We start from the raw sequence: 27,836 nt of genomic DNA, 5'->3' as shown, positions 1-27,836 counted from the left end.
TTCTTCTTCTTCTTCTTCTTCTTCTTCTTCTTCTTCTTCTTCTTCTTTTTTAACATATATTGCATTAGTATTCTTGGCTGCATGTTCTTCTCGTTTAGTACACTGAATATGTCTTGCCAGGCCTTTCTGGCTTGCCAGGTTTCTGTGGATAGGTCTGACGTTATTCTGATGTTCCTCCCTGTGTACATAAGGAATCTCTCCCCCCTAACTGCCCTTAAGATGGTTTCCTTGGTTCTAAGATTTGCGAGTTTTACTATTACATGCCAGGGTGTTGGCCTGTTTTCCTTGATCTTGGGAGGGGTCCTCTCTGCCTCTAGGACATGAATGTTTGTTTCATTCCCCAGATTAGGGAAGTTCTCAGTTAAGATTTGTTCAAATATATCTTCTAGTCCGATCTCTCTCTCCACCGCCCCCCCCAGGATTCCAATAATTTTGACATTGGAACACTTCATGGTGTCACTTATTTCTCTGATTCTATTTTCATGGATTCTGAGTTGTTTTTCCCTAGCCTCCTCTTTTCCCTTTTTATCTATTAAATGGTCTTCCAGGTCACTAATTCATTCTTTTGCCTCGCTTACCCTAGCTGTTAGATTATCTAGATTAGATTGTATCTCATTGATAGCATTTTTGAGTTCTGCCAATTCAGCTTTCATTTCTGCCCTTAGAGACTCTATGTTGCCGTTAATCAATTTCTCCATTCTAGCTATTGTCTTCACAATTGCGAGCCTGAATTCCATCTCCGACATCTTGGTTATATCTGCATCCATTTGTAAATCTGCAGCATAAGTCATAATCTCTGAGTCTTTCCTATTTTGGGGGTTTCTCCTCTTTGTCATTCTGTTGAGGGGTGGTTGAGGGAATGTATAGAATCCAAATTATTGACCACAACCCAAGCAAGATGCACCTGTTTTATAGGGACGTTAGGGTTGTTGGCCTCTTGTTCTCCCAGCCTGTCTTCTGCAGGAGGGGCCTGCCATGCTGTTACTCAGGCAACCCTGTTTGGGCAGAGTTGCCCTGCCCCCTGTGGCGGGGGATGGGCTCAGTGAAAACCGGTTTTTTGGGGCCTTTGTTCTCTGGTGGCTTTCCGCATCTCTTCCAAGAGTCAGAGCAGAAGAGACCGTTTCCAACCCTCTGCCTCAGAGCAGAGAGATCACAGTCTGTTCTTCAGGGAGCTCTCCAGGCCACACTCTCTCCGTTTCTGTCTGTGCTGCTATAAACTGCAGCATCCTGGGTTTGTGCGCCCCTCTGCAGTGCTCCCAGTCCTGCCTCCAGTTCAGGGCTCGTCTCTGCCCTTTGTGCTTCTAAAACCACCAGCCGCCCCCAGTTCACATGTTAGGCCCTGCTGCTCCAGTTTCTGTCTAAAGTTCTTTTACCGCCGCTACCGATCCATGAGTCTGTGCCCCGTCCCCAGTGCGGGAGGCTATCGCTCACCTGCCGAGTCAGATCCCTACAGCCAGGCTCCCTTCCGCTGCCGTTTATCCTCTGATATCTGTCTGCAGAATCACAGCTCCCCGCTTCCTACCTTGAAACCAACCGCCTGCAGTATTCTGTTTGTAGAGATCCAGATCTATCTTCTTACATCTCAGGCTGATTTCGTGGGTGTTCAGAGTGGTCTGGTAGATATCCAGCTCAATTCCAGGAACCAGTTGGAATGGGGTCCCCTACTCCTCTTCCATATTTTCCTCGAGGGGCAGCTTTCTCGAGGGTGTATAAAATTAAAAAAAGATTAGTTACCAATACCTAGAGATCAGGAGTTCTTACGCTAAATTCTACATTTTTTAAAAAAGATTCACTTATTTGAGAGACAGAGGGAGAGAGAGAGGGAGAGAAAGAATGCAGAGGGGGGAGAGGCAGAAGGAGCGGGAGAGAGATACTTAAGTAGATTCCGTGCAGAGCATGGAGCCCAATGTGGGGCTTGATCTCAGTACCCTGAGATCACGACCTGAGCTAAAACCAAGAGTTGGATGCTTAAATTCTACATTTTTTGATTCCTCAGAAAATCTGGAACAGCTAGCAATATATTGGATCACCTTTCCATATGACAATATTTTGTGGAACTGAGTGGAAGTTGCAACTTTTAGGCAAAACTTGTACTTTTCAATGGAACACGGATTCTATATGATCCACTTTTTAAATTTATATCTTCCTAGCCCCTGACACAGACCTTTCTCCTGGAGCTGTGTGTACTTGACATGTGAGTAGTCCAAACTGAGGCATACTGTGTGAAATTCACACAGGATTTCAAAGATTCAGTATGAAAAAAGATGACAAAATATCTTATAAATAACTTTTGTATTGATTATATTAAATGGTAATGTTTTGGTTAAATAAATTACTAAAATATATTTAACCTGTTTTTACCTTTTCTTTTTTTTTAAAGATTTTATTTATTTATTTGACAGAGAGAGACACAGTGAGAGAGGGAACACAAGCAAGGGGAGTGGGAGAGGGAGAAGCAGTCTTCCTGCCAAGCAGGAGCCCGATGCAGGGCTTGATCCCAGGACCCTGGGATCACGACCTGAGCCGAAGGCAGACGCTCAACAACTGAGCCACCCAGGCGCCCCTCTTTTTGCCTTTTTTTAAGGTGGCTAGTAGACAATTTAAGATTACATAATGAGCCTCACATTCAATTTCTATTTGACAGTGCTGCTCTCAATGTTTATGGTTTAACAGGAGGGTTCTAAGCTATGTAGCCCATAGGCTAAGTCTGACTGGTCACCTTTTTTGCTATGATCCACAAGTGAAGAATGATTTCCACAAATGAATATTTGCAGTCTGTTTGAATACTAGTTTTGAACCCCAGTTAAGTGAAATGTTATTCTCCCCAAAGAATTTCATTTTTCTCATTAGTAGACCTGTATTACAAAATATTATACTCAATTATTATTATATTTTGAATTTTATCAAAAATTTATGGAAATTTATTTATTTTTCTTGTTATTTCAGTTCCTATATTTTATCCTTGATTTTGCCTCTTAGTGTGCAAAGCCTAAAGTATTTACTATGTTTTTTTTAGAGAAAAAGTTTGTTAACCTCTGATCCAATAAGGAGCTATTGTAGCAGCTCTTGGTGTGAGCTAAGCACAGTGGAAATGCTTTGAATTCTGATAGACAGGAGTTCCAATTTTATTAAATGATCTAATCTTTGAGCTTAGTTTCCTCATCTGTAAAATGGCTATAACAATTCCTTTCTGAATTATTTTGAAAATTAAATAAGATAATATATGAGATGTTTTGTGGAAGAGCTGACTCTAGCATTTCCTCTGCCTGGGATACTCTTCCTTATCAAAGCTATCTTGGTTACTTCTTGCCCATCTTTAGCCTAGTAAAACATGTCAGAGGAGCATTTCCTGCTCTGGCCTGAGCCTAGGTTAGCTCTCCCCAGAAATCCCATACTTCTTTTTATGCTTATCATAGTTCCTGCTGTTTATCACATCTGTCTGCTTTCTAGGATTTTAAGCTCTATGTGGGAAATGTCTTATACACCACTATTTCCTGGGTATTAAAGAGGGCACGTTCTGCATGGAGCACTGGGTGTTATATGCAAACAATGAATCATGGAACACTACATCAAAAACTAATGATGTAATGTATGGGGATTAACATAACATAATAAAAAAATAAGTATTCAGTAAATATTTTTTGAATGATGATGATACAAAATGCTGTACATATGACACACACAAAACCCAGAAAGATTCAGAAGGAGATTTTTTTTTTCCACAGAGATTTCACAGTTTGTGTCTAGAGATTTGGGTCATGTTTTGGGGCAAGTAGTTTATTTTTTTTAAGATTTTACTTATTTATTTGAGAGAGAGAGCACAAGCAAGGGGGAGTGGCAGAGGGAGAGGGAAAAGCAGATTCCCCACTGAGCAGGGAGCCCTAAGCGGGGCTCAATCCCAGGACCCTGGGATCATGACCTGAGCCGAAGGCAGACGCTTAACAGACTGAACCACCCAGGTGCCCCTGTCACTCATCTTTATTAATGATGAGTAAGGAATGCATGTAAAACACCTAGCACAGTGCCAGGCACATCATTGTTAGCCCGCATCAAAATTTTTTCCTTCTCTTATGATGAATGATGATGATGATGATGGTGAATATTGAACATCAAAATTATCAATGCATCTAGGTGCTTTGTAAAGTTGAAAGGTCAAAAATTCTGGAAAATGGGAGGGAATCCATTTTAGGGTAATCAGTCATCCCAGCATCCAAATTTAAACCACTTTCAACAACCAAAATCTTAGCTTTATTATTATTTTTTTTAATGAGCAGGATTTGAAATGCAGGACTGTTAAAAATTTAGAATCCAGATCAAGGTCTGAAAACCAAAACTAATTTTTTAAAATGACCTGAATTTATATGTTAGGTACAGATTTATACAATAAATGTTTATTTGCTTAAAAACACTTTTGGCCAGAATGACAACTGAGAGTTGTGGCTCCTGTCCCCTCAGAACACGAGACTTAACACCCCGGAAGAAAAATAATAATATATATATTATATAATATATATTAATATATATTATAATATTATACAAATAATTATATAATATATAGTTATGATACATAAATAATAATATATATATATATATATATATATATATATAATATATATATGATAAGGTCCACATGAGGTTTTGTCAGCAGGACTGGACATGCTGCTTATCACATGTCTGCTTTCTAAGACATTAGGCTCTAGAAAGGATGGAGCTGATGATAAAATCCAGCCCCAGGGTTCCCTCGTATAGCCTTTTTTAACCTTGTATTGAAGGTCACCCAATATATAATTTTAAAAGGTCAGATGTAGATGAATTAAGATGCATCCAGAGTCTATAGGCTCTCATGGTTAGCCTGGTGATGGGTATTAAAGAGGGCACATACTGGATGGAGCACTGGGTGTTATATGCAAACAATGAACCATGGAACACTACATCAAAAACTAATGATGTAATGTATGGTGATTAATATAACATAATAAAAAAAAAAGAAAAAAAAGATGCATCCAGAAGATGGAGTCATTATTCTCCTTAATTTTATATATATTGTATCAAACTTCAGGGATTTCTGTAATTTCCTTTGAGAATTCTATAATTTTCCAAGTCTTCAGTTTTGTTCAGTTTAACTGGTATTTGTCAAGTATCTACTATGTGCCAGGCAGAAGAAATATAGAGATGAACACAGACTCAAAGCCTACTTTAGAGGAGTTCACAGTCCAGTGGAAGAAATCAGTATGTAAGTAAGACACACCAATTCACTGCATAAATGCTATGATAGCACCCTGCACAATTACTGTAGAAGCAGGCAAGGGTATCAAAGATGGGCTCCTGTGCATAGGACTAAGAATAAATCAGGGCAGGCTTCCTGGATGAAGTAAACCAGATCAGAGTTGGTGTGTAAATGATTGAGTGAGTGAGTGTGTGCGTGTTTGTATGTAGTACAACCTAGATTTATGGCAATCTACTCTTTATCCTGTATCTTGCCTAACCCACAGCAAAATTTAGGATTATAACACAGTAATTATGATGGTAATTCCCAGTTTTGGGGGAGAAGGCTCAGAATGGAATGGGGGATGTAAAGAATGGATCTTGAGATTCTCTCAGAATTTCAGGGTGTAGGGTCATTGGTAAGTAGTTGTAGAATATGGGAATTTCTGTGGCATAGCATAAGGACAAGCCAGAGTTGTGGCTGGAGATGGAGATGAGGCAGGTGAGGAGAAAGAAATCAGATGAAGCCATGATAAGGAATTGGGTTTTTATCCTTTAAACAGTGGGGAGTCACTGAAGGGTTTTGAGTGGACAGTGACATGGTCAGATTTTTGCCTTAAATTTGAGCTCAAAAATCGGGATAAAACAAAAATGCAGATATGTACAGTTTTGCTTATTCAAGATTTTAAAGGTTTTTGATCAAGTATTGAGAAAATATCCAAATTTTAGGTCTGTATGGCAACATTATGCTAGAGATCAGTATCAGCTGACCCAATGTATGAGACCTAGAACATCTTTTTCTCAGTGACCACACATTAAAGCTCATGGAAGTATTCTGTCTCAATTTTAGTCACTCCTAAGCAAATCAGTGTATTCACAGTTGTGTTTTTCTGTCAGGCCTGAGCCAATTGTCCCACTCCCTAGTGGCAGGGTTTGCCATGATTTTTTATCTCTTACCCAGAACCAAATGAAATAGGAAAAGGATCAATAACTACAAGGATGGCCAAGGCTGAAGAATGGAGAGTATTGGCCCATCTCCTGGTATAGTGGAAAGAGAGTAAGTAAGTAACCATAACAAATTTGTGAGCTGATGTGCTAGAGTTGAGTAGACTGCTCTGGCAACACAGAATGGATGACCAACTCTTCAGGAAAGACAACCTGATGAGGGGTTAGAGAAGATTTTATTAAACAGAAAAATAGAGACGGAGAATTCTCCTGAAACTGTCCTAGAGGTCACTTGTTACCTCAGCCTAATTATTTCACTCTCAATCATGTCCTGGTTTAGACAGTAGATCACATGGTCACCTATGTGACCTATAGAGCAAGTGTGGTGAAGACTTCTTGCCTTCCAGCAGAATCATTATCCTGTTTTCGTTGTTGTTTTTAAGATCTATTTATTTATTTATTTGAGAGAGAGAATGAGAAAGAAAATTAGCATGAGGGGGGAGGGGCAGAGGGAGAGAGAAATTTAAGCAGAATGCACACTGAGCGCAGAGCCCAACGCAGGGCTTGATCTCATGACCCTGAGATCATGATCTGAGCCTAAACCAAGAGTCAGATGCTTAACCAACTGTGTCTCACCCAGGTGCCCCTCCTCTTTCTTTCTTTGAAACACAGCTACATTCTATCTCCTCAACCTGACTTGCAGTTGGAGGTGGCCATGTGACTAAGTCCTCTTCAGTGAAGTGGGAGCAAAAGTGATGTGTCCCCAACAACTAAAAAGCTGAGGAAGTATGAAAATAAAAAGACACTGTGCCTCTTACCTTTGATAATTCTAGAGATGAAGTGAAAGTTATGAATTATTACACAAGTGACTTCAATATGTTTCATGAATAATTTCTGACAGGGGATTTTAATCCAGCTTCTTTTTTTGTACAAACCTCAAAAATAAATTCTCCTAAAGTCTCCAAATGTAATTTATTTTCTTATTAATGTCATCAAAAATCAATTCTTATTAATAGAATTCTGATTTTTAACTCTGGGCTTTCATAATCATATGCTTTAATATGGAGGAAAGATTTGCCGATTTGTTCCTATCTAGCTCTTTCCTTCATTTATTAATCATATTTTCTGATGTACCCAAGACATAATTAAAAATCATGGGTGCAGGGGTCTGACATGCCTGGATTTGAATCCCAGTTCTTCAATTTTCTTTGCTTTGTGTTAAGAACAATTTACTTACCCTCTTTAAGCATCATTTACATGACTTCCTGAAGGGCTTTTGAGGATTAAATGCTAGAATGCCTCTGCAGTGCCCAGAACAGTATGACAGAGTAGACAATGAGAGGCCACCTCTTATCTCTACCCAGTCTTTGCTCTCATCTCAATTCACTTTTAAGAAGCAGTAAATATAACTTAATACAGTTATTAGATAGGAATTCATAAACCTTCCACTGCCTTACATGGATTTATACTACCCATTTTCTCAAAACAGTTTAGTCGGCTGGTTGGCAATTTTAAAAGCAAAAAAGCTAATATTTTATCTTCCTTTTTTGTCTCTTTTGATAAATTTTTGTTTTCTTTTGAATTATATTTTATCTATTAAAGACTGAGATAAAATGAGAAAAATGACAATGAAGTTGGGGCAAATGTGGATAGAGAACAGGTTTTTAAAATTAGTAAGTCAGATATATTGGTGGGTAACAAAGAAAATGAGCAATATTAAAAAGAGCCTGTTTTTTAATTACAAGATCCCTGCATGAATATGTATTAATAATACGGAAAATTTAGTGTATAGATATAGAGTTAAGATGATATAAATAGGAAAAAAGAGTTATACTACCCACAATCTCACCATTCTGACTAGCTATTCTCAATAGTTGGTGTATGTCCTGTATATACTGATATATATATGTAAAATCTTATTTACTTTTTGAGACTTGTTATTTTTCAGTTAACATTGTTACCATTTACCATTATAAAATATTCCATGGCATTATTTTAAATATTATTAAATATTATTTTAAGTGATGATATTCTGGTTTATAGGCTTATTTTACTAATCCCCTTAATTTTGAACATTTACATAATATATGATCTCTTTACTGTGGCAAACAATCTTTTATCATTGTTTCAGTCAATTTTTGGATTCATGTCCATAATTATTTCCTATTGAAAAATTCCTAGAAGTGGAAATTTTGGATCAAAGTTTGTGTACATTTTATTTTATTTTATTTTATTTTAAAGATTTTATTTATTTATTTGTCAGAGAGAGAGAGAAAGAGCACAAGCAGGGGGAGCGGCAGGCAGAGGGAGAAGCAGGCTCCCCGCTGAGCAAGGAGCCCGATGTGGGACTCGATTCCAGGACCCTGGGATCATGACCTGAGCTGAAGGCAGACACTCAACCAACTGAGCCACCCAGGCGTCCCAGTTTGTGTACATTTTAAAGATTTGATATACATTGCCAAATTTCCCTCTAAAAAGCTATAGCGTTTATGTTTTCACCAGCAAAACATGAAAGTACTGGTTTCCCTGTATTTGTTATTCCTTAAATTCACTAATCCTTATCATTAGAAATTTTTTTGGTTATTGTTTTAGTTTGAATTATTTTATTTTATTTTGTTTTATTTTATTTTATTTTATTTAAGTAATCTCTACACCCAATGTGGGGCTCAAACTCACAACCCTGAGCTCAAGAGCCATATACTCTACTGACTGAGCCAGCCAGGCACCCCTGAATTATTTTATTGGTTGTAATTTTGAACTCTTTTGTGCATGTATTCTTTTGCCATTTGCATTTTTTTTTCTTTTATAAACTGTGTGTTCATTTTCTTTGCTCCTATTTTCCTTGGTGTTTATCTTTTTCTTAATAATTTTTTTAGCCTACCTAACATGGATGGACATAGAGGGTATTATGCTAAGTGAAATAAAGTCAGACTGAGAAAGACAAATACATATAATTCCACTCATAAATGGAATCTAAATAAAAATGAATAAACAAATAAAAAGCAGAATCAGAGCTATAAATACAGAGAACAAAGTGATGGTTGCCAGAGGGGAGGGAGGTGGGGGTTTGGGCAAAATGGGTGAAGGGGAGTGGGAGATACAAGTCTCCAGTTATGAAATGAGTAAGTCACGGAAATAAAAAGCAGAGCATAGAGAACACAGTCAATGATATTGTAATAGTGATGTAATGGGACAGGTGGTACCTGTGCTTGTGGTGAACATAGCATAATACATAAACTTGTCAAATCACTAAATTTAAAAAAAAGTGATTTTTTAGTCTACCTCAGAGTGTTCTTATATATTAGGGATATTAACTATTGTCATGTTGCAAATATTTTCTCGGTGTATTGTTGCTTTTCAATTTTATTAAAGCTACTTTTGAGGTACAGAAGGTCAGGACTTTGATTTAATTAAATCTATCCATATTAGACTTAGAAAGACCGTTTCCTTTCAGACTTTACAAATCAGCTGTATTATCTTCTAGTACTCTTATTATATTTAAATTTTGAAGTCACCAAAAGTGGCATAAAAAAGTGGATCTGACATCATTTTCTGAAGTGTTAATCAGTTGTCCATTCCAATACTACCTATCTAATCCATCCTTTCCTTGTTGATTTGAAATTTGGACCACAATCCTTTCTCGGATCTTCCTGGGGCCAGATGTATTTTGGAATTCAGAATGTTTTGGATTTTAGAATGTAGTGCATAGACCATATGTTATGTGACAACCTCAGTGAAGTCTGAAATAGTTCCCTGTAATGAAGCACTTTAATATTTTCACAGTGTAACATTCACAGTAAGTGGGATAAGTGAAGTCTATAAATCAGTCTTTGTTGCTTTTTTGCTTGATGAGTTCCGAAAAAATCCAGTTTTCAGAAATTTTTGGATTTTGGAGTTGTAGCTAAGAAATGGTGGACTTGTATCACATTTAACATATAATAAAGCCCTAAGTATACATGTGTCTATTTTGACCTGATTTTTAGTTCTGTCTTATGCTACACACTGTGATACACTAAAGATTTTTGTTTTAATATACCTTTTAATATTAGTTTTACTGTTTCTTCTTTTTTCAAAAAAATCTCTTGGTCATTATTATTTTAGATGTATTACAGATTACTTTTTTCCAAGCTCCAAACAAATTACACCAGAGAATTATAGATTAATTTGGGGGAAGCACAGCAGGCAGAGTTGAGCCGTGTTAATGACTAACAGAGTTTGCTCCCTGTGTCTGGGTACTGTCTATTGTACTTGCTCTTGAATAACTTAAAGGTCTATCCTCAACTCTCAAGACCAACTTGAGAAATGGTCTCTTGACACATTTCCTGAGTATATCTGGCTGGATACCTCTGAAGTGCTCTCATGGTTATTAATAATATCTATTAGCATCTTAAAGGCTCTTAGGAGTCATGCTATAAAGAAGCCCATTTATCTTCATTTAACCTACTGTTTAAGATATTTATGTGACCACAAAAATCCCTATTTCATAACACTGGGCAAATAGTTTAGGGAACAGTCGTTTAATGAAAAATAAAAGCACTTCAAATTGGAGGATTCTCATTCATCACTAATCCATCATAGGTGTTTATTGAATGTCTGCTACCTACCTATTATGGATGAATGTATTGGAGATATGAAAGAATTATAAGATATGCTCCCTTACCACAGGGACAAACACCAGGAAAACTATTAGAGACTGCCGAACTGCATTCTCAATAGTCTATTAGCCTTTGAAGGTAGAAAGGCATCTAAGTGATATTTGTATCACCAGAACCAGTGCAGTGCATTGATTATATTAACATTGGCATTCAGTAAATATACTAGATAAAAGAGTGAAAGAAGGGAGGGGGGGCACTATCTGTAGCATAGGGCAGTATATTTTGGTTCATATATGCATATAGTGAGAGGACAAAGCCAGAGTGGGCTTCACAGATTGGACCAGAGGTTGGACCAAAGCTGAACCACAAAAGATTGATAGGGATGGATTTTTCTCCATCACTGTAGGAAATAATAATTGGAAATATGCTTATTGGAGATGTAAAGTACATCACACCTAGCCTATCCCACATTCAGACAGTTTTCTATAAGGACAGTAGCCTATCTGCCTTGTCCTTTTTGTCCCCCAGAATCCTAATCACAGTTCTCAAAGAATTCTCTGATTCAGATAGTTACTTTAGTGGGTGAGAGAAAATGTGGTTTATTGCTTTGTGTGAAGAAATGAAATGTTCTAGTGTGGAAACAGTGCTGGACTGGTCTAACTGAAGTCATAGGGTAAGCAGACATAATAAAGAGGTGGCCTGCCACACTTGCTTGTCAACTGAAACCTCAAGTTTATTTGGAGAATTCATAAAAAACTAAAATGGTTCCTTTGATACCCTTAATTGGCCTACTCAATTTGGTAGGTGCCAGCTTATCAATTTCTCCCCAAAATGTGTAGTCTGACTGTTTTATTTCTCTCCCATGTCCTATAAATCCTGTTTTTGCTTTTGTTCCTTGGCTCAGCCTAACAACAGACTCTCTCATATGTATGTACACAATTTGTGTGCAAAATGACTAAATGACACTGAGTTATTTTCCAACACTAATACCTTCTTCCTGAGCTCTTGCCCATTGGATTGTGGGGGGAAATAACTGAATGTCCAATTCAGTGTAAGCCTTAGTCTGATTTGATCATTTAAATAGTTCTTTTAGGTCATTCTTTCTCTGAGTTAGACTCTCCTGCACCCTGTTGGTTTCCTTCAGGTGGTATATGGAAGAAGGGGCCATATGGCTTTCATATCCTCAGGGCCCTGGGGAAAAGGACCCCTGGCCTCAAGAGGTCCTTTGAGGGCCCCTTGGAATGTATATACATTGGCATGGCAGCTGCTGGCCATTGGAAGGATATCCCTTGGTCAGTTGGTTGCTGGATGCTCTTCTGGTCTGCAGCTTGTGAACTTGTAGCCCATTCTTCTGGCTCAGGCTCTTTTTTTGGTTGTGTTTCTTGGATGGTCCATCCTAAACTTGACTTCCCCCGGTATTAGAGACCCCCATTCTCAGGTCTGAATGAGACACCCATTTGGCACTGGCTTGAGTGGTCTATGGTGCTACTCTCACTATAGAACCATACTTCCCCCACTATGCCAATAGTCTATAGCAGACTTCCCAGCCTAACATATATCTACTTCCAAGTCCTAAGACACACAGAAACCAAGGGTTGTTCAGGAAAGCTAAACCTCAGGCCTCCCTCTGGGTGCCTATACCATGCCATCTTGTGGATGTGGCTCTGTCCTGGTGCTATAGGACAGCTTCCTTCCTGTGACCATATTGAGGGGAGGGGAGCAGAACCCTCTGGCCCAAGGATTTGTTTCCACTTACCTGATACTTGTCTTCTTTCCCAAGCCACATGCTATAGAAGGGGGATTTAAGACTTTACTCTTCTGGCTATTTTATAACTGCTTCCCTTTCTGAGACTTCTTCCTGTATTTCCTCTAGGACAGAAGGAGATAATAAGCTTTTATTTTTTTCTCTACATTGTATCTTCCTCATTCCTGATTTTAGCAAAGGATTAAAAGCTCATGGGCTGAGTCTTCTAAGTTTAGCTGTTTATATGATGAGAGGGGTAAAGGGTTTTCTTGAGAGGCAGATCATCTCTAAAGGCAACAAGACCATTGCCTTTAGTTTGCAAGGATATTGTTTTGTTGCACAATTTTATTGTACATGTCAGAAATGATATTATTGTGACAAATCCTAGGAACACCTAGGGTATTTAGGGTAGTTTTGTACTTGAAAAGGCCAAAAAGAAAAACATATTAATAAATTTTTAAACCATTACCCCTGTTACATTACCCATTATAATGCCTGAAGGACTTTAAACTTGGCACATTATTAAGACATTTGCGTTGGATACCTTGAGTTGCAAGAAATAGAGACTCCTTCAGATCTCCTTAAGTAATGGGCGTTTACTATGAGGACACACATAACATATCTGATAGGGTTTATTGGTTGCAATTGATGGGATCTAGCTCAGATAACTTAGGCAAAAAATAATTTAATAGGATGGCAGGTGGTAGCACATGGAATTTAAAGAAAGACTGAAGAAAGGGGCTGTAGAAAAAACCAGAATAGCTCCAGACATCTGGATCTGATGAGAAGTCTCGTTAGGGTGCTGTTAATGGGACAGGTTCTCTCCAGCTATTGATGTCTCTGTGTGGTTCCCTTCTTGACTCTATCTCTTAAAGAGAGAAGCTGATTGGTGTGGGAGGTCAGGGGTCCACCCCTTGGCCAGGGTAGCACAGTCCCTAAAACTGCATGCAATAGTAGAAGAAATGGAGTAGAGAGTCAGTTTGAGATGACAAGCTGAGTTCAGTTTAGGGCATGTGGCAATACCAGTTGTGACAGAGTATCTAGGTGGAAAGTTTATAATCTGGCTACTGAGTCAGGGCTAACTCAGTGCCATTTTTCCCATGGAATTTGGAAGGGCTAAAATTTGTTTATGATTAATTAAAAAAAAACAGGAAAGAAGATTTTTAAAACAGTTTGTTTCTTTAATTAAATGTTAAAAAAAATTGTAGGTAAAGTATTATGTAGAATTCTCTTTTACATTCTTTTAGACAAAATATAACTTTTAAAATGTTACTGTTTTAAAATGGTGATGTTTTTGTTTGTTGGTTTTCAAATATTACAAAGATTTCTTTTATAAATGCTCCCTTAAACTGTCCTCAAGAAGGTATGGGCTATGGTAAAAGCAGCTTTTTTCAGAGAATTAGCAAGGATGGGAGAGGAATCCCTGGCTTTAGAAGGCCTGGGTTGTATGAACCTCAGTCTTACCCACTGTGGCAGAGCCAGATTTCACAGCCAGTTTTGAACTAAGGATTCTGCTCCTTCCCCAAGTCTAGAAGTGGCACTCTTGAATTATTTTCATAAAAGGGACTTAAGTGAGACAACCTGGTTGGAAGTGGAGGCCAGGTCAGGATTTAGTTAAGTTATCTCTAAAACTGGAACTGAATTAAGTGTAGTTTGAGAAGATGGGGCTAAGCCAAGGCAAAGCTAACAACTGAGTTATGTAGAAACTCAAAGCTAAGAACTGAATTATATAAAGTTGTCATTATACCCTCACTACAGGACTAGCATTTTGCATATATACTTTATAATTACAATCAGAAATAGATTACGTATGGAGTCACATGAGCCATCTTTGTTCTTGTTCCCCAGTACGAAACATTCCTTCCAGTCAGACTATTGCCTTAGGCTGACTCACTTAGTCAGCTGCACCCTTCTTCTCTGCCTTTCCTTCAAGGCTCAGCTTGTATTCTCTCCTCCCCCTCCCAAAGCCATGTCAAACCACTTCACTAATTGTATTTAGAACAAATTTCATCAGGTAATTAATGACTAATTAGTAACATTAATTAATATTTATTAATATTATTGTCCTATATTATCACTTCTTTTCCTGGCTAGATACTACCCATTTGTTTATGCCTTTCCATCTCCACCTTAAATAATATTTTTGTCCTTTGTACTTGTAGATTGTATTGCTTATACCTCCATTTGACAATTATTTATGATCTACAGCGTGCGTACATTGTTTCTTACTTTCTGTTGTTTTCATTGTCTTCTCAATCGTATCTCCCTTTGCTGTTAACCAATTTGTATGTAGCTAAATGTCTAGTACACTTGTTGCATGTGGAAGCATGTAATACTATTTAATGCTGTGACTTTCTAAATTGTGAGGAGAAATGGGATCAGTTGGATTCAGTTCTAGGCTCTCAGCTCTCTCCTTACCTACAACTCCAACTTCATCTAATTAAGAGTTAAGCTTTTGTTTAAAGATTTCAGAGACTATCTTCCCCCAAATGAGGACCACTTATTAAACAGATCTACATGTATTTTTTATTTGCTTAATCTAATTATAAATCTTGAATCCACATCTGGTGCTTCTTCACAGTTCCTAGTTTGATTTTGAATAAATTAGTAGGTTTTTAATAAATATTAAGATGCAATAAATAAGAGTATGATAATATTTATATCTTATAAATTTTATGTTCAGTTCAATTCTAAAGGATATTTAAATTAAATTTTTTTTTAAGATTTTATTTATTTATTTTGACAGAGAGAGAGACAGTGAGAGAGGGAACACAAGCAGGGGGTAGTGGGAGAGGGAGAAGCAGGCTTCCCGCTTCGCAGGGAGCCCAATGCGGGGCTCGATCCCAGGACCCTGGGATCATGACCTGAGCCGAAGATAGCCTCTTAACCAACTGAGCCACCCAGGTGCCCCTAATTTTTAAGTAAAAAATATTTTACATTTCCTTAACTTATCACAAGTGTTGAGCACATAAAATCATGCCTTAGAGAAATTCACAAACACACACATACATACACACACTTTGAGAGTACCAAGAATTACCCTTAATATTAATGGCCTGAACAGATAGCATTTATTTGACATGTTGACCTGTTTACCAGTTCGATTTTGTACTTTTGAACTTTTCAAAACATTGCCTATATTTTTGGTTTCATCTTCGTTGACAGGTAGGGAACCAAAAACATCAGTCTGATCCAAATTAAAATGATACAGACTCATTACCATTTAACTTCTTTACCAAATATTTTTTTGTGTATGACCACTCTTTATCAATTCCATTAATGCATTTTCAGACACAAATGATTTAGGTTGACAAAATTCAGAGTTTTTCCTGGACATCCATGATACCGAACAGTGGCTTCCCCCACACTCGTATCAGCCACCTCCTGTTCCCATACATAAATGGCAGCCAGCAATGGCTGGAAACAAAGGACTCTCTCCCAGTCCCTGAATACAGTGACATTCATTCTGAGAGAAGCAGGGGCAGCTTTTTGAAAGCCGACTTCTTCAGCTCGACAATAACACACAATGAGTTATTGACTTGTTTATATACGGAGCTCTTTTCAGTAACTAACTCTGACTCCCACAGTCTGGACAAATGATTGATTTCGTGGTTAGAAAAAGAGAAAGCTCTCGCGCTAAACTCTGTAGTGCAAACTACTTCTTCCCCATTTGTTCCCTAAATGAATAGGACCTTATTAAAATGCACTTTCCAAAAAAATACCTGCAGCTGGCCTTTATAACCATGTTTTGTATATATAAATAAGTAATTTGTCCCAGTCTTTTGTATATTAACAGACCATTGGGAAACTTGTCAATATATATGAAGGCTGATTGTCCTGTTGTTTATGCTAAACAGTATTGCCTGTATTGATCTGCATGTAAAATATGGATCAAATAATTTATTATTAAATCAATTTACTGGTCAAAAGTTAGATTTTTGGTAGAAAGAGATTCAGTTTTCTTGTTGGATTACATTGATTTATTAAGGACATTATATACAACACATATCATATACTTCACATTGAATCACTAGTTGTTCTGGATACAGAGAAAAGTACATGCAGAACTATAATTCAGAGCACTGAAAGTATGGTTGGACTCTTTTGTTAGCACATATCTGGAATGTCAGTATGAATTAAGTAGACAGAACATACCAGCTTGTTTGATCACTGTACCTTTTTAAAATATATTAATAATTGGACTCTAGAGTTTATTTAGAGTTTTCTCCTATAAAATAGATTGCTTTTTTTCTTTTTTTTATTATTATGTTATGTTAATCACCATACATTACATCATTAGTTTTTGATGTAGTGTTCCATGATTCATCTTATTTTATCTTACAGTCATGTTAAAATTTTCACACAATTAGTCTTTATGATTTTTATAAATATACTTTAAAATATTTGGGGGGAAGTTAAAAAAAAACAAGAAGGAAAAGCCATGTATGTTACTGACACACACAAAAGGAGATCACTGCTGTTCTGTCTGTATTTCTCTAGCAGGAGATCTTGAGCCTGTTGTCCTCTCTAGGATGTCACAGTTGAGCTTCCTGAGCCAGCAAATGTTTGAAGAACTCCTTAAGTGAAGAGCACTTTTTCTTACAGTCACAATGGGCCATACATGTTATACAGAACTATGTATTACTGAACCATGACCCTTTAGGGCTTCAGAGAAAGTATAATGCCTGCTACATTAGCATTAGAAGTTTTATGTAAAATACATATAGTCTGAAAAGTAATGATCATTAGAAATCATTTCATTGAAACCTGTGGCTTCAGGTATACTTCAGTGGACTTTTTTCTTAATTCCTAAACAGATTGTTTAAGGTGAACGTATTCCTTTTTAATCTTGTTTCTCTAACCAGACCATTTTTGGAAGCACTTTTTATTTAGTTTTCTTTGACAGAACCATTATGTTTCTTGTTTTTTCCATTTCTGCCACTGTCCTTCACTCGTCTCTTGATGGTTCTATTCTGGTTACCATTAATATTGAATGAGACCAACTTTAACTTGATCTTGGATAGCTAATATTTATTACATATTTTTAAAATCTTAGCAACAAGGCCTGACAAAAATGGTAAATTAAATCTTCCTATTTAGCTTAGATTTTGATGTGCACAATGAATATTTATGGGTGTTTTTTTACATTTAAAAAGAGCAAGATATAGTTAAACAAAGTGACACTCCCCTGTTTGGTAGAGATTTGGCTTTTCATAGTTATATACAAATTTTAGCCATCTTTCTGCTTATTTTTTTATTGAGGTGTAATTGGCATGTAACATTATATTAGTTTCAGGTGTACAACCTAATGATTTGATATTTGTATATATTGTAAAATGATTACCACAGTAAGTTTAACATCTGTCACCATACATTGTTATAATTTTTTTGTGCATAATGAGAATTTTTAAGACTTATTCCCAACAATTTTCACATATGCGATACAGTATTATTAACTATAGTTACCATGTTATACATTACATGTCCATGACTTATTTATTTTATAGCTGGAAATTTGTGCCTTTTGACCCCCTTTACCTGTTTCATCCACCTCCCACATCCACCCCTGGCAATCACCAAATTTGTTCTATCTATGAGCTTGGTATTTTTGTTTTTTGGGTTTTTTTTAAAAAAGATTACACATAGGGCGCCTGGGTGGCTCAGTTGGTTAAGCGACTGCCTTCAGCTCGGGTCATGATCCTGGAGTCCCGGGATCGAGTCCCGCATCGGGCTCCCTGCTTGGCAGGGAGTCTGCTTCTCCCTCTGACCCTCCCCCCTCTCATGCTCTCTCTCTATCTCATTCTCTCTCAAATGAATAAATAAAATCTTTAAAAAAAAAAAAATTACTTTAAAAAAAAAAAAAAAAAAAAAAGATTACACATATAAGCGACATCATATGGTATTTGTCTTTCTCTGACTTATTTCACTTAGGACAATACCCTTGTTTTTGACTTTTAATTTGAAGTTTCTGCCCCCTTTATACATGAAAAATTAACCTCAGAAATTTTGAGCCCATTGACAAAAATTGTTTCATACATTTCAGATAAGAACAGCAAATCAAAAGCACATAGTTTTATCATAATGAAGAAACAGGATCTTTTCCTCCAAAGTGACAGGAGAGAAGAATGCTACGATTGTTATCATGACATGGGACTTGAGGGAAAGATGCTATTAGCACTGCATATTATTAATACCTCGGGTAAAAATGCACTTCTTTTAATTTGACTTTTTACTTTCAATAATTTTCTCTAAATGATCGTATTAAGATCTCTCTCTTTTGGAATGTCTGGTCTGTTTCCAGAAAAGGCCCATGTCTGTATCCTTATATTTTGTTAACCATTTTTTTCTTAATATCTTACTGGATTCTCTATTTGGTATGCATATGATGTTTTCCGATAATGTTGATATGTTTTGACCTCAGCTTATGTAGATTAGTATAGTGCTTCTTTAGAAGTTGAATATTAGAATGGAGGAGATTTTCCCAACTGTGGTGCTTTCAAAGGTAAAGAATTCCCACCTTTTAAAGAGTTACTTGGAAGCAGTTCTAAATGTCATGGCCCTGGGAGACCTCATTAGAATCTGACTTACTGCTGTGGCACCAAAGAGTTTAGTACTCTGTTTTTGTTTTGTTTGCTTTCCTTCAAAAAAGATCTGCTCAGAATGTTTGTGCATTTGGAAATTAATGGATGAGTTTCTGAGAAACAAACTGAGGGTTCTAGAGGGGAGGGGGGTGGGGGATGGGTTAGCCTGGTGATGGGTATTAAAGAGGGCACATATTGAATGGAGCACTGGGTGTTATACGCAAACAGTGAATCATGGAACACTACATCAAAAACTAATGATGTAATGTATGGTGATTAACATAACATAATTAAAAAAAAAAAAGAATGGATGAGTTTGGTGAATATTTCCCGGTCCCCTCTCCTTCACACCCATCTCCTCCTGAGATGAGAATCCCCTATAAAGAAATAGCCATGGAGACTTGACACAACTATGTTGTACCACAGTTTACACACAGGCAGATGTTTGACTTTTTATAATATTATGTTTTTTATATTACGTCACATGAAAAGAATATTCTTTGGGGAGAATGATCCTAAGAATAGTTTAACATGATGATTTTTTTCCCAGTTTAATTGAGATGTAATTGATATACAGCACTGTGTAAGTTTAAGGTGTACAGCATAATGACTTGACTTTAATATATATTGTGAAATGATTACCACGAGAAGTTTGGTTAACATCCATCATCTCATATATAAGTAAAAAAAAAAGAAGAAGAAGAAAAACAATGTGTTTTTCCTTGTGGTGAGAACTCTTAGGATCTACTCTTTTAACAACTTTCAAGGGGCACCTGGGTGGCTCAGTCGTTAAGTATCTGCCTTCAGCTCGGGTCGTGATCCCAGGGTCCTGGATCGAGCCCCACATCGGGCTCCCTGCTCGGCGGGGAGTCTGCTTCTCCCTCTCCCACTCCCCCTGCTTGTGTTCCCTCTCTCGCTGTGTCTCTCTCTGTCAAATAAATAAATAAAATCTTCAAAAAAAAACCTTTCAAATATACCATTCAGCATTGTTAACTATAGACATCATGTTGTATATCTTGTGATGATTATTTTTTAGCAAACTTGTTTTTAGTGGGTCTCAATCCAGGACAGGGATTGTCAAATGTTGCCTGCTGTTCAAAACCAGCCTGCCACTTGTTTGTTTTTTGTTTTATTGAGGCCTAGCTATGCTCATTCATTTGCGTATTGTCCATTTCATGCTGCAAGGGCAGAGCTGAGTAATACAACAGAGACTGTATGCCCTCCCCACCAAGCCTAAAATATTTACTCTCCGGCCCTTTACAGAAGTATTTGTCAACTCCTTATCTAGTGATTGTCAGAATCACCTAAAGATTCCTGGCCTTTCCCCTCTACCAAGACAGAATCTCTGATACACTGAGCTGTATCACATATCAGTGGATGAAGAGTTTGCAGTTTTGATGCTATTCTTATAGCATATATACATAATTAGATTGAGGAAACCATATTTTTGACTCCCACCCCCATTTTATCTCAAGTATAAGAATGGGTCTTCAGGCAGGATATGGATTAAAGATTCATGTTAACTCAAGCATGATTTGCCAGGCATACAATGGAGAAGCATGATTTAAAACAACAACAACAGGGGCCCCTGGGTGGCACAGTCAGTTGGGCCTCCCACTCTTGGTTTTGGCTCAGGTCATGATCTCAGGGTCCTGGGATCGAGCCCTGTGTCGGGTTCTGCACTCAGTGCAGAGTTTGCTTGAGATTCTCTCTCCCTCTCCCTCTCCCTCTGCCCCTCCCGCTCATGCTGTCTTGCTTTAGAATACATAAATAAATCTTAAAAAAAAAAGCAACAACAACATTAACAAAACAAACAAAACAAAACAAAAAACATGGTCATTATTTATTCTTTATCCTCAATAGGGAGATATAATATGGCAAGTCCGTTGCTTAAGAATTGTTAAATATTCTAGTTCAGAAAGTTTTGTATTAGGCTGTTTCTTTCTTTCTATTAATACCAGCTGAGTCAATGTTATTGTGTGAGTTCAGCATTTTTCCTTCATTGAAAATAGCATTTTGTTTCGATGGGGATTATTTAAAAAGAAACACAGAATGGACCACGTTCACCTTTTTATAACGTATGAGTTAGGAGCAGTAGTAGAAGACCTTTCCCTGGCTTTGTAAATGGATCAGGTTGCAGGTAACTGTTCAGGTGTTTAAGATACATAATTTCTTGTCTTGAAATATTATAAATCATTTTGAACCACTCTAGAGTGTTTGAATTGACATTTGCTTTGGTTTATGTTCTTGAATTTTTATCCTGATGTAACACCAGCCAATTTATTCCCTACTGGCAATGAGAAATTTTAATAGGAAATATCAGCCTAATTAAAAAAATTGCTATGCTCATTTTGATAAAATACTTTAAAAAAGTAATCGTTGGTGTCAAATGTCTGCAATTAAGGACCCCCTCCCAAATCATATTTTAGTAAACTTATAAACAATAAAAGTGGAAGTGAAAATTTTGGTGTTAAATGTTTTAAATATAAAAATGTACTTTCACCTTAATCTAAATGGGGTTCATTTTCATATAAATGTGGACCAAATTAATTTTAAATCACCTTCCATGATTATGCGAAATGGGTTGTTTGAAGAAATGTTGTAGTTAGGTGTCAATAGGTACCTATTTTCATGCAATTTATTTACTTTTTCTAGTTGAACCTGGCTGTAGATGAACAGAAAGAAAAAATTACTGAAAAAGTAATTCTTTCAATGACAGCAAAGGAACACCGTAAGGCACAAGAAGTAAGAAACTTACTTTTTAAACTGTATTATAAAATTACAATGAGTGCTAATTTAAAAATTAAAACATATTTTACTTGGGTCTGATAGTGAACCAACTATAGTTATCTGATAGCAACAAAATGAAAAAAATTGGTCAAAACTGGAATCACTTTATCGATATAGGCAGCTTGAAAAATAATTATATGCTTGAAAGAATAAATACTGTAATTTTCTGAAAAATATTTCTGAAAACTTTCTCATAAATTTCTTAAATTAGGAAATTATTGCATGCAAGTTGACTCTGGAAATTATAAAGAATGCTAACATAGGAAAAACATTAAAATCTTATTGAACTTTGACTAAGTACTAGATCTTATTTTTATTTTCTGACTTCTAGAAATGAAATTATTGTTCTGAATGTTAGAAATGCTAACAATGTTATCTCTTATCAAGGAAAAACTATAGTTTACAAATGTCAAGCTTAAGTGAGCTAATCATAAGCTTCTGTAGGTAATATTGTAATGAAGAACTATTAGAGCAAAGCTTCTTCTCTCCAACGCTTGTGCTGTGAAGTTGACAGCATATTCCATAAATGAAATAATAATAAAAAATTGGTGTTAGACAAAAGGAAAAAATGATTTTTATGTAGGTTCCTGGAATGCAAAAGCATTTAATCTTTCTGAGGAGAGATCATGAATTTGCTAATTCCCATGTACCATTGTCAGTAAATAAAATCATAATCAACTTAAAGAATAAGGTAATGTGAATATTTAAAAATTAAACCTTCATGTAATTCTCTTTTGACACTTTGGCAAGGAAATCTACCCAAGCTTTGGGACTTTAATATTTTCTTATCATTATGATTGCATCTGTTCTGCTAACTATGTATGATATGAAAAATGAACAGGTACAATACATCAAATCTTCCTGAGTGAATTCAAATCTTTGAATTAGATACTATATTAATCTTTGGGACTTATAGATGTCCAATTTTAAAGACTATATTATTAACATAGATTGGTAATCTCAGTAGAGAATATTTCCTAAGAAAAATTCAGTTGAGGTTCTAAGATGTAGCAAATAACAATTGTATAAATTTAAGTTACAGTCTCACTCATTCCACTTAATATTAACAAGTTAAAAGACTAGATTTTCAGTTATAAATTAAAAAAATATTGTCCTCTACTCATTTGGAAAATGTTTTTATCACAGTTGGAGAGTTTTATTACATTTTCACCATAATTTAAATTGAATCTATCATGAATCTTGATATGGTAAACTTTAAGAAATACAAATAATTATCTCTAGTTTAATGAGTATCATTAAAGTTATACCTATAATAACAAATTATTATTAGAGATTAAATCTAAAATAATCTAAAAGAATGAACAGATTTGATATTTTCTGCCTTTTAAATATAATTATTTTGCTCTTTGATATTTTATGCAAAACTGCAATTTCAGCGGAAATGAAAACTTGAAGTGGCCCAGGGAAGTTATCATTATGCTAAATATATCATTTTAAATGCCACCTTGTTAGCAACACTGGAAATGAAAATTGTCTTTTCTAGAATATCTTGCAGTATTTATGCTTATTTGGTATTTCTTCTTTATTATCATCTTAATGTTTATTTAATATCCATATACTTCAGCGTTCTCGTACAGTGATTTATTTGGTCACATATTTGCTTGATCAGTTATGTCTCAAATATCTTTTGTTTGCTTAAAAAATTAAATACACAATAAAGGGAGTATGTGTTGTGTGTTTTGTGTGTGTGTGTGTGTATGTGTGTGTATGTGTGTAATAGTTTCTAAATATATTCTATACACTATGGGAATAATTTCTATGTCATTACTTTGAAAGTGATTATATTAATCTTGATGTGTAATTTCCAGTGTTTGGTTAGAAAAAGTAAGTGACATCAAGTTTTGGCCCTAATTCATATACAGAAATGTGAAATCATGATGGAGAAGAGAAATGAAAAATCTGGGAGGGGGGAATTACTTCAAAATTTATTTTGCCCACAATTTATTTTTTAGAAAAATATTGTATTTCTAGATATATTTCAAAATCCAAACTAAATATCACAAAATCTGAGATTTGGATTTAGATTTCTGCTGTCTGTGGTTTTATCTTAAGACCATAGACATGATCTTGTTTTATTTCATGTAATTTTTCCACATGAAAACTGGGAATAATAATAATGTATGTTTCATAAGACTACTTTGAGGTGTGTTATATGTTAAACTACTTTTTGGGAAATGGTTTATTAGAAACGTGCGTATAATTTGTTATTGTTGGTTTAAAAGTTATTCCAAGTTCTCTGGAAAGTAAATACCAAGATAGTATTAAATGTGTATGTATTTTATTAGAAGAAATGCCTATGAGACAAAATGGAGAGAGCTCTGGGTAAGGCCAGGAGACCTGTCAGACTGAAATGCAGGCTTGAACACAAGTAAAGGAGAGAGGAAAGGAAGACTGGAGGGAAGCCTCTTAGACAGCGGTGCAGTGTAAGGAAGGTTTGGTGAAGCTGGTGGTGTATCCTTAACCTAAAGTTGTCCTTCAGAGGAGTCCTGTGACTCCCTGAGTTAGATCTACCTCAGTATCCTCAGCCATTGATACCAACTTGGTGATGGATTTCAGAGCACAATAGCTGGGACCTTTGGTTCATTATGCTCCTGTGGTTAGAAGCCTGTGAAGCACATTCTCATTGCTTCCTCAAAATGTATATTTGACATTATTTTTGTTGCCATCAACATAACCTATTGCCAGGTGAATTATAAAGACATTCAAAATGTTTCTATTTTAAGTGAAGGGGATTAAGAGTAACTTACGTTGATGAACACGGAGTACTATATGGAACTGTTGAGTCACTATATTATACACTGAAACTAATATAATACTGTATGTAAACTACACTAGAGTTAAAAATTTTTTAAAGTCTCTCTTTTAATCGCCCCTTCCTCCATGAATGTTAGACTCTTGAGTAGGCTTAAAGATAGCACATGTAATGGACCTCTGGCTGGAAGCAAGATAAATCTCCTTCCGAGATATTTTCCATCTCAGAAGAGTTCTAGAAGCTATTAAAAAGTTGGGAGTATTTGAAGTGGTGTGAATAAGAGGTGGTACACACTTCAAGTTCCCTGGTAGTTACATTGCAGCCCATCTTTCTAAATCAAGAGATACTTAACTTTGCTCATAGATTCTCATATCTTTTTTAATCTTTGTTCAACGAATCTGGGTTACATTTCTTTTTAACCTAAAAAACACTGTACCCTTGGGCCTGAAAGAAAGAAGAGATTTTAGGAAATTTAAAATACCCATTTTCATCTCCCTGCCCCATTTCTGGTTCTTCTTAATTATGTCATAAATTAGAAAGTTTTTTGGTCTTAAGTTTAAGCACTGACCTGGCTTTGAGACCATTCCCTGTGTGTTGCATGCCAAGATGACATTCCCAGGATAGAGGCTGCTGCCTTTTGTGCTGATTTCAAGTGATAATTTAGTGCAAAGTTCTCTGGAGTCCTCCTTACTAATATAGATGGACTCAAGGCCACACAGCAATCAGTCCAAGAGCTGAACTCATCATTAGAAAAACCAGGAGCTCCTCAAAGCATCATTGCTAATAGCCAAATTACAATATACAGAATGTGTAATTCAGAACATACAACTTCAATGTGCATACATTTTAGAATGATTAGAAACAGAATAATATTTTATGCTAAATCTAAATCATCTTGAGAATTTAATAAATTCAAGGGTTACATGAATATGTCATAAAAACATGACCAAACTACCCAATGTAGGTTTTTAAGCAAAAAAACCTCTATGTTTATAGACAGGTGTGCATTTGCATTCTTTCAGAAGTTGGGTCTTTTTCCTCATCGAATACTCAATTTTTTTTTTTTTTTGCTACCTTCTGCTCATTTGTCACTCTCCCAAATTCTGTACAAGTGTCACTTCCGTGCTGCATTTCCACGGAGAATGAAGAGTAGAATGTGTAGGCTTTCTGCTGCACAATGAGATGGTGCATTTTTTCAACACATGCATACGTAAGCCTTCTTTTGTGAATGGGACTGATAGGGTCAGATAATGTTTAAAGGGAAAGGCTTTATGTCTCTCAGGCCTCTATGTTTCCACATGGATGCTCCCACACACACATAGATTGAATTATGAACAGACCCATTAATGCTGGGATCACAAAAGGTCAAGTTTTGTCTTCTTTTACCCCTATTCACATTGCCTTTGTAGAGAGAGAGAGAAAAAAAAGGATTTGCAGGAAAAAAAGATTCATGATGAAGAATTTTAAAGAGCATTTTTCCCCTTCTAGCAACATCTGTGATTTGAAAAAAAAATCATATTATGTAAAATAATTCAGGATTATTGTATTACCTACCCAATTTTGGTATATGAGTTATTTCGTGTGTAGGGTTATCTTTAAGGGTAATATGTTATCATAATAACTGAGAACAAAATGTAGTACTTTGGGGATAAAAGACCTTATGAATATGTAAAGTAACAAAGTTTTAGTAAGATTGGATAGAAATTTTACCAAAATGTCAATGGCAGGATTCTTGATACATTTTTTCCTATTTTGAGATATGTTAATTTTTGCTGGGGCATCTTTTTTGATAGTTTTAACTTATTTTTTTTAAAAAACAGGTGATAATTGATGTAATTATACTTCACATACATTAACAGATAATCATGGGATGATTGAAAATAGCAAAAATGATAGAGAAATTTTTTGAAGCAATAAAGGATTCATAGCAAATGAAACTTTTAAGGCTTTAACCAATAACCCTTTAGAATGCAAATGACATCATCAATTGTATGGTTGGTTGATTTCTGATGTCACATGAAATCCCCTATCTGTGAAAGGCTATGGATTGTGACAGTAAAACCAGTCATGTATAAAAATGTTCTCAAATCAAAGCCTGAAATTCCATTTTTTTTTTTTTTGGTGGCTCACTATAGTATAAAGTACAGTACATAAAATTGAAGAGAACAGTATTATTGACTAGCATAATACATTGCATGATACTTAGTATACTTTAAAGACTACATAAAATTAAATCTTTTTGAATCATATGATGCTGGGGCTGAGGATAAGTTCAGAGAGGATCAGTGCTTTGCAGAAATGGCATCTGGAGTCTATATAAGGCCTTTGGTTCTTGTATTTAAATTTTGTCAACTATAAGAGCAAGTCACTTCGCCTGTTTTGGTCTCTAGTTTTGGTATGATAGATATTATTATCCATCATTTCTGAGGATAATACTGGAGGGTAGTGGTGAAGATTAGGCTGGAAACATTGGCTAATTTAATATTGGGTTATTTATTATTTCTGTATTTTAAATGTTACAACTTTATAGTAGAATTAACAGTACTATGGAAAGCACAGAAATTCATTCCAGAAAGTAGAAAAGGTTTTTAATCTTGAATACCAAGCTAAGGAAGCGGGGAGCAACTGGAGGGTTCAATATGCTATTGGAGGTAGATTAATTCGGTGGAGGTGGAAGGATGAATTTGAGGTGGAGAGACCAGGGACAGAGAGACCACTCTGTAGGTGTTTTGGTATTGAGGGGGAAAGGATGAGGAGATGAGGGCTTGGACCAGAGTATTACTTGTAAGAAAAGGAAGGAAGGAGAAGAAATATATGAATTTGGGAGAAGGGTTGGCAAACTACAGTGGTAGGGCCAAATTCAGTCTATTGATTATTTTTCTAAATAAAGTATTATTGGAATACAGTCACATCCACTTGTTCCATGTTATCTGTGGCTGCTTTCAAAATACAATTGCAGGGTCAAACAGTTTTGATGGAAACCTTATGGCCCACAAAACTGAAAATATTTATTATCTGTCCCTTTTAGAGAAAAAGTTTGCCAGTCCTTAATTTAAGAGAAGGATTTTTTAAAGGGACTAGATGAGAGGAACCTGGGTGGCTTAGTCGGTTAAGCATCCAACTCTTGATTTCAGCTCAGGTCTTGATCTCAGGGTCCTGAGTTCAAGCCCCGCATTGGGCTCCATGCCTGGTGTGGAGCCTAC

At 36.1% G+C, this 27,836-nt stretch overlaps 1 protein-coding gene across 1 annotated transcript in view; it reads left to right on the top strand.

Moving 5' to 3' along the window:
- The window catches only part of DCDC1 (doublecortin domain containing 1), a 465,966-nt gene that overhangs the window by 199,480 nt on the left and 238,650 nt on the right, over positions 1-27,836 (top strand). The window contains exon 10 of the mRNA XM_032415097.1: positions 21,726-21,815. Within this exon, the coding sequence (XP_032270988.1) occupies positions 21,726-21,815 (90 nt within the window). The remainder of the gene's footprint in view (positions 1-21,725; positions 21,816-27,836) is intronic.

The sequence above is a fragment of the Phoca vitulina genome, unplaced genomic scaffold (genome assembly GCF_004348235.1).
Source record: "Phoca vitulina isolate PV1807 unplaced genomic scaffold, GSC_HSeal_1.0 scaffold16, whole genome shotgun sequence".
Classification (NCBI taxonomy): Eukaryota; Metazoa; Chordata; class Mammalia; order Carnivora; family Phocidae; genus Phoca; species Phoca vitulina.
This window is presented reverse-complemented; position numbering and strand designations above follow the sequence as displayed.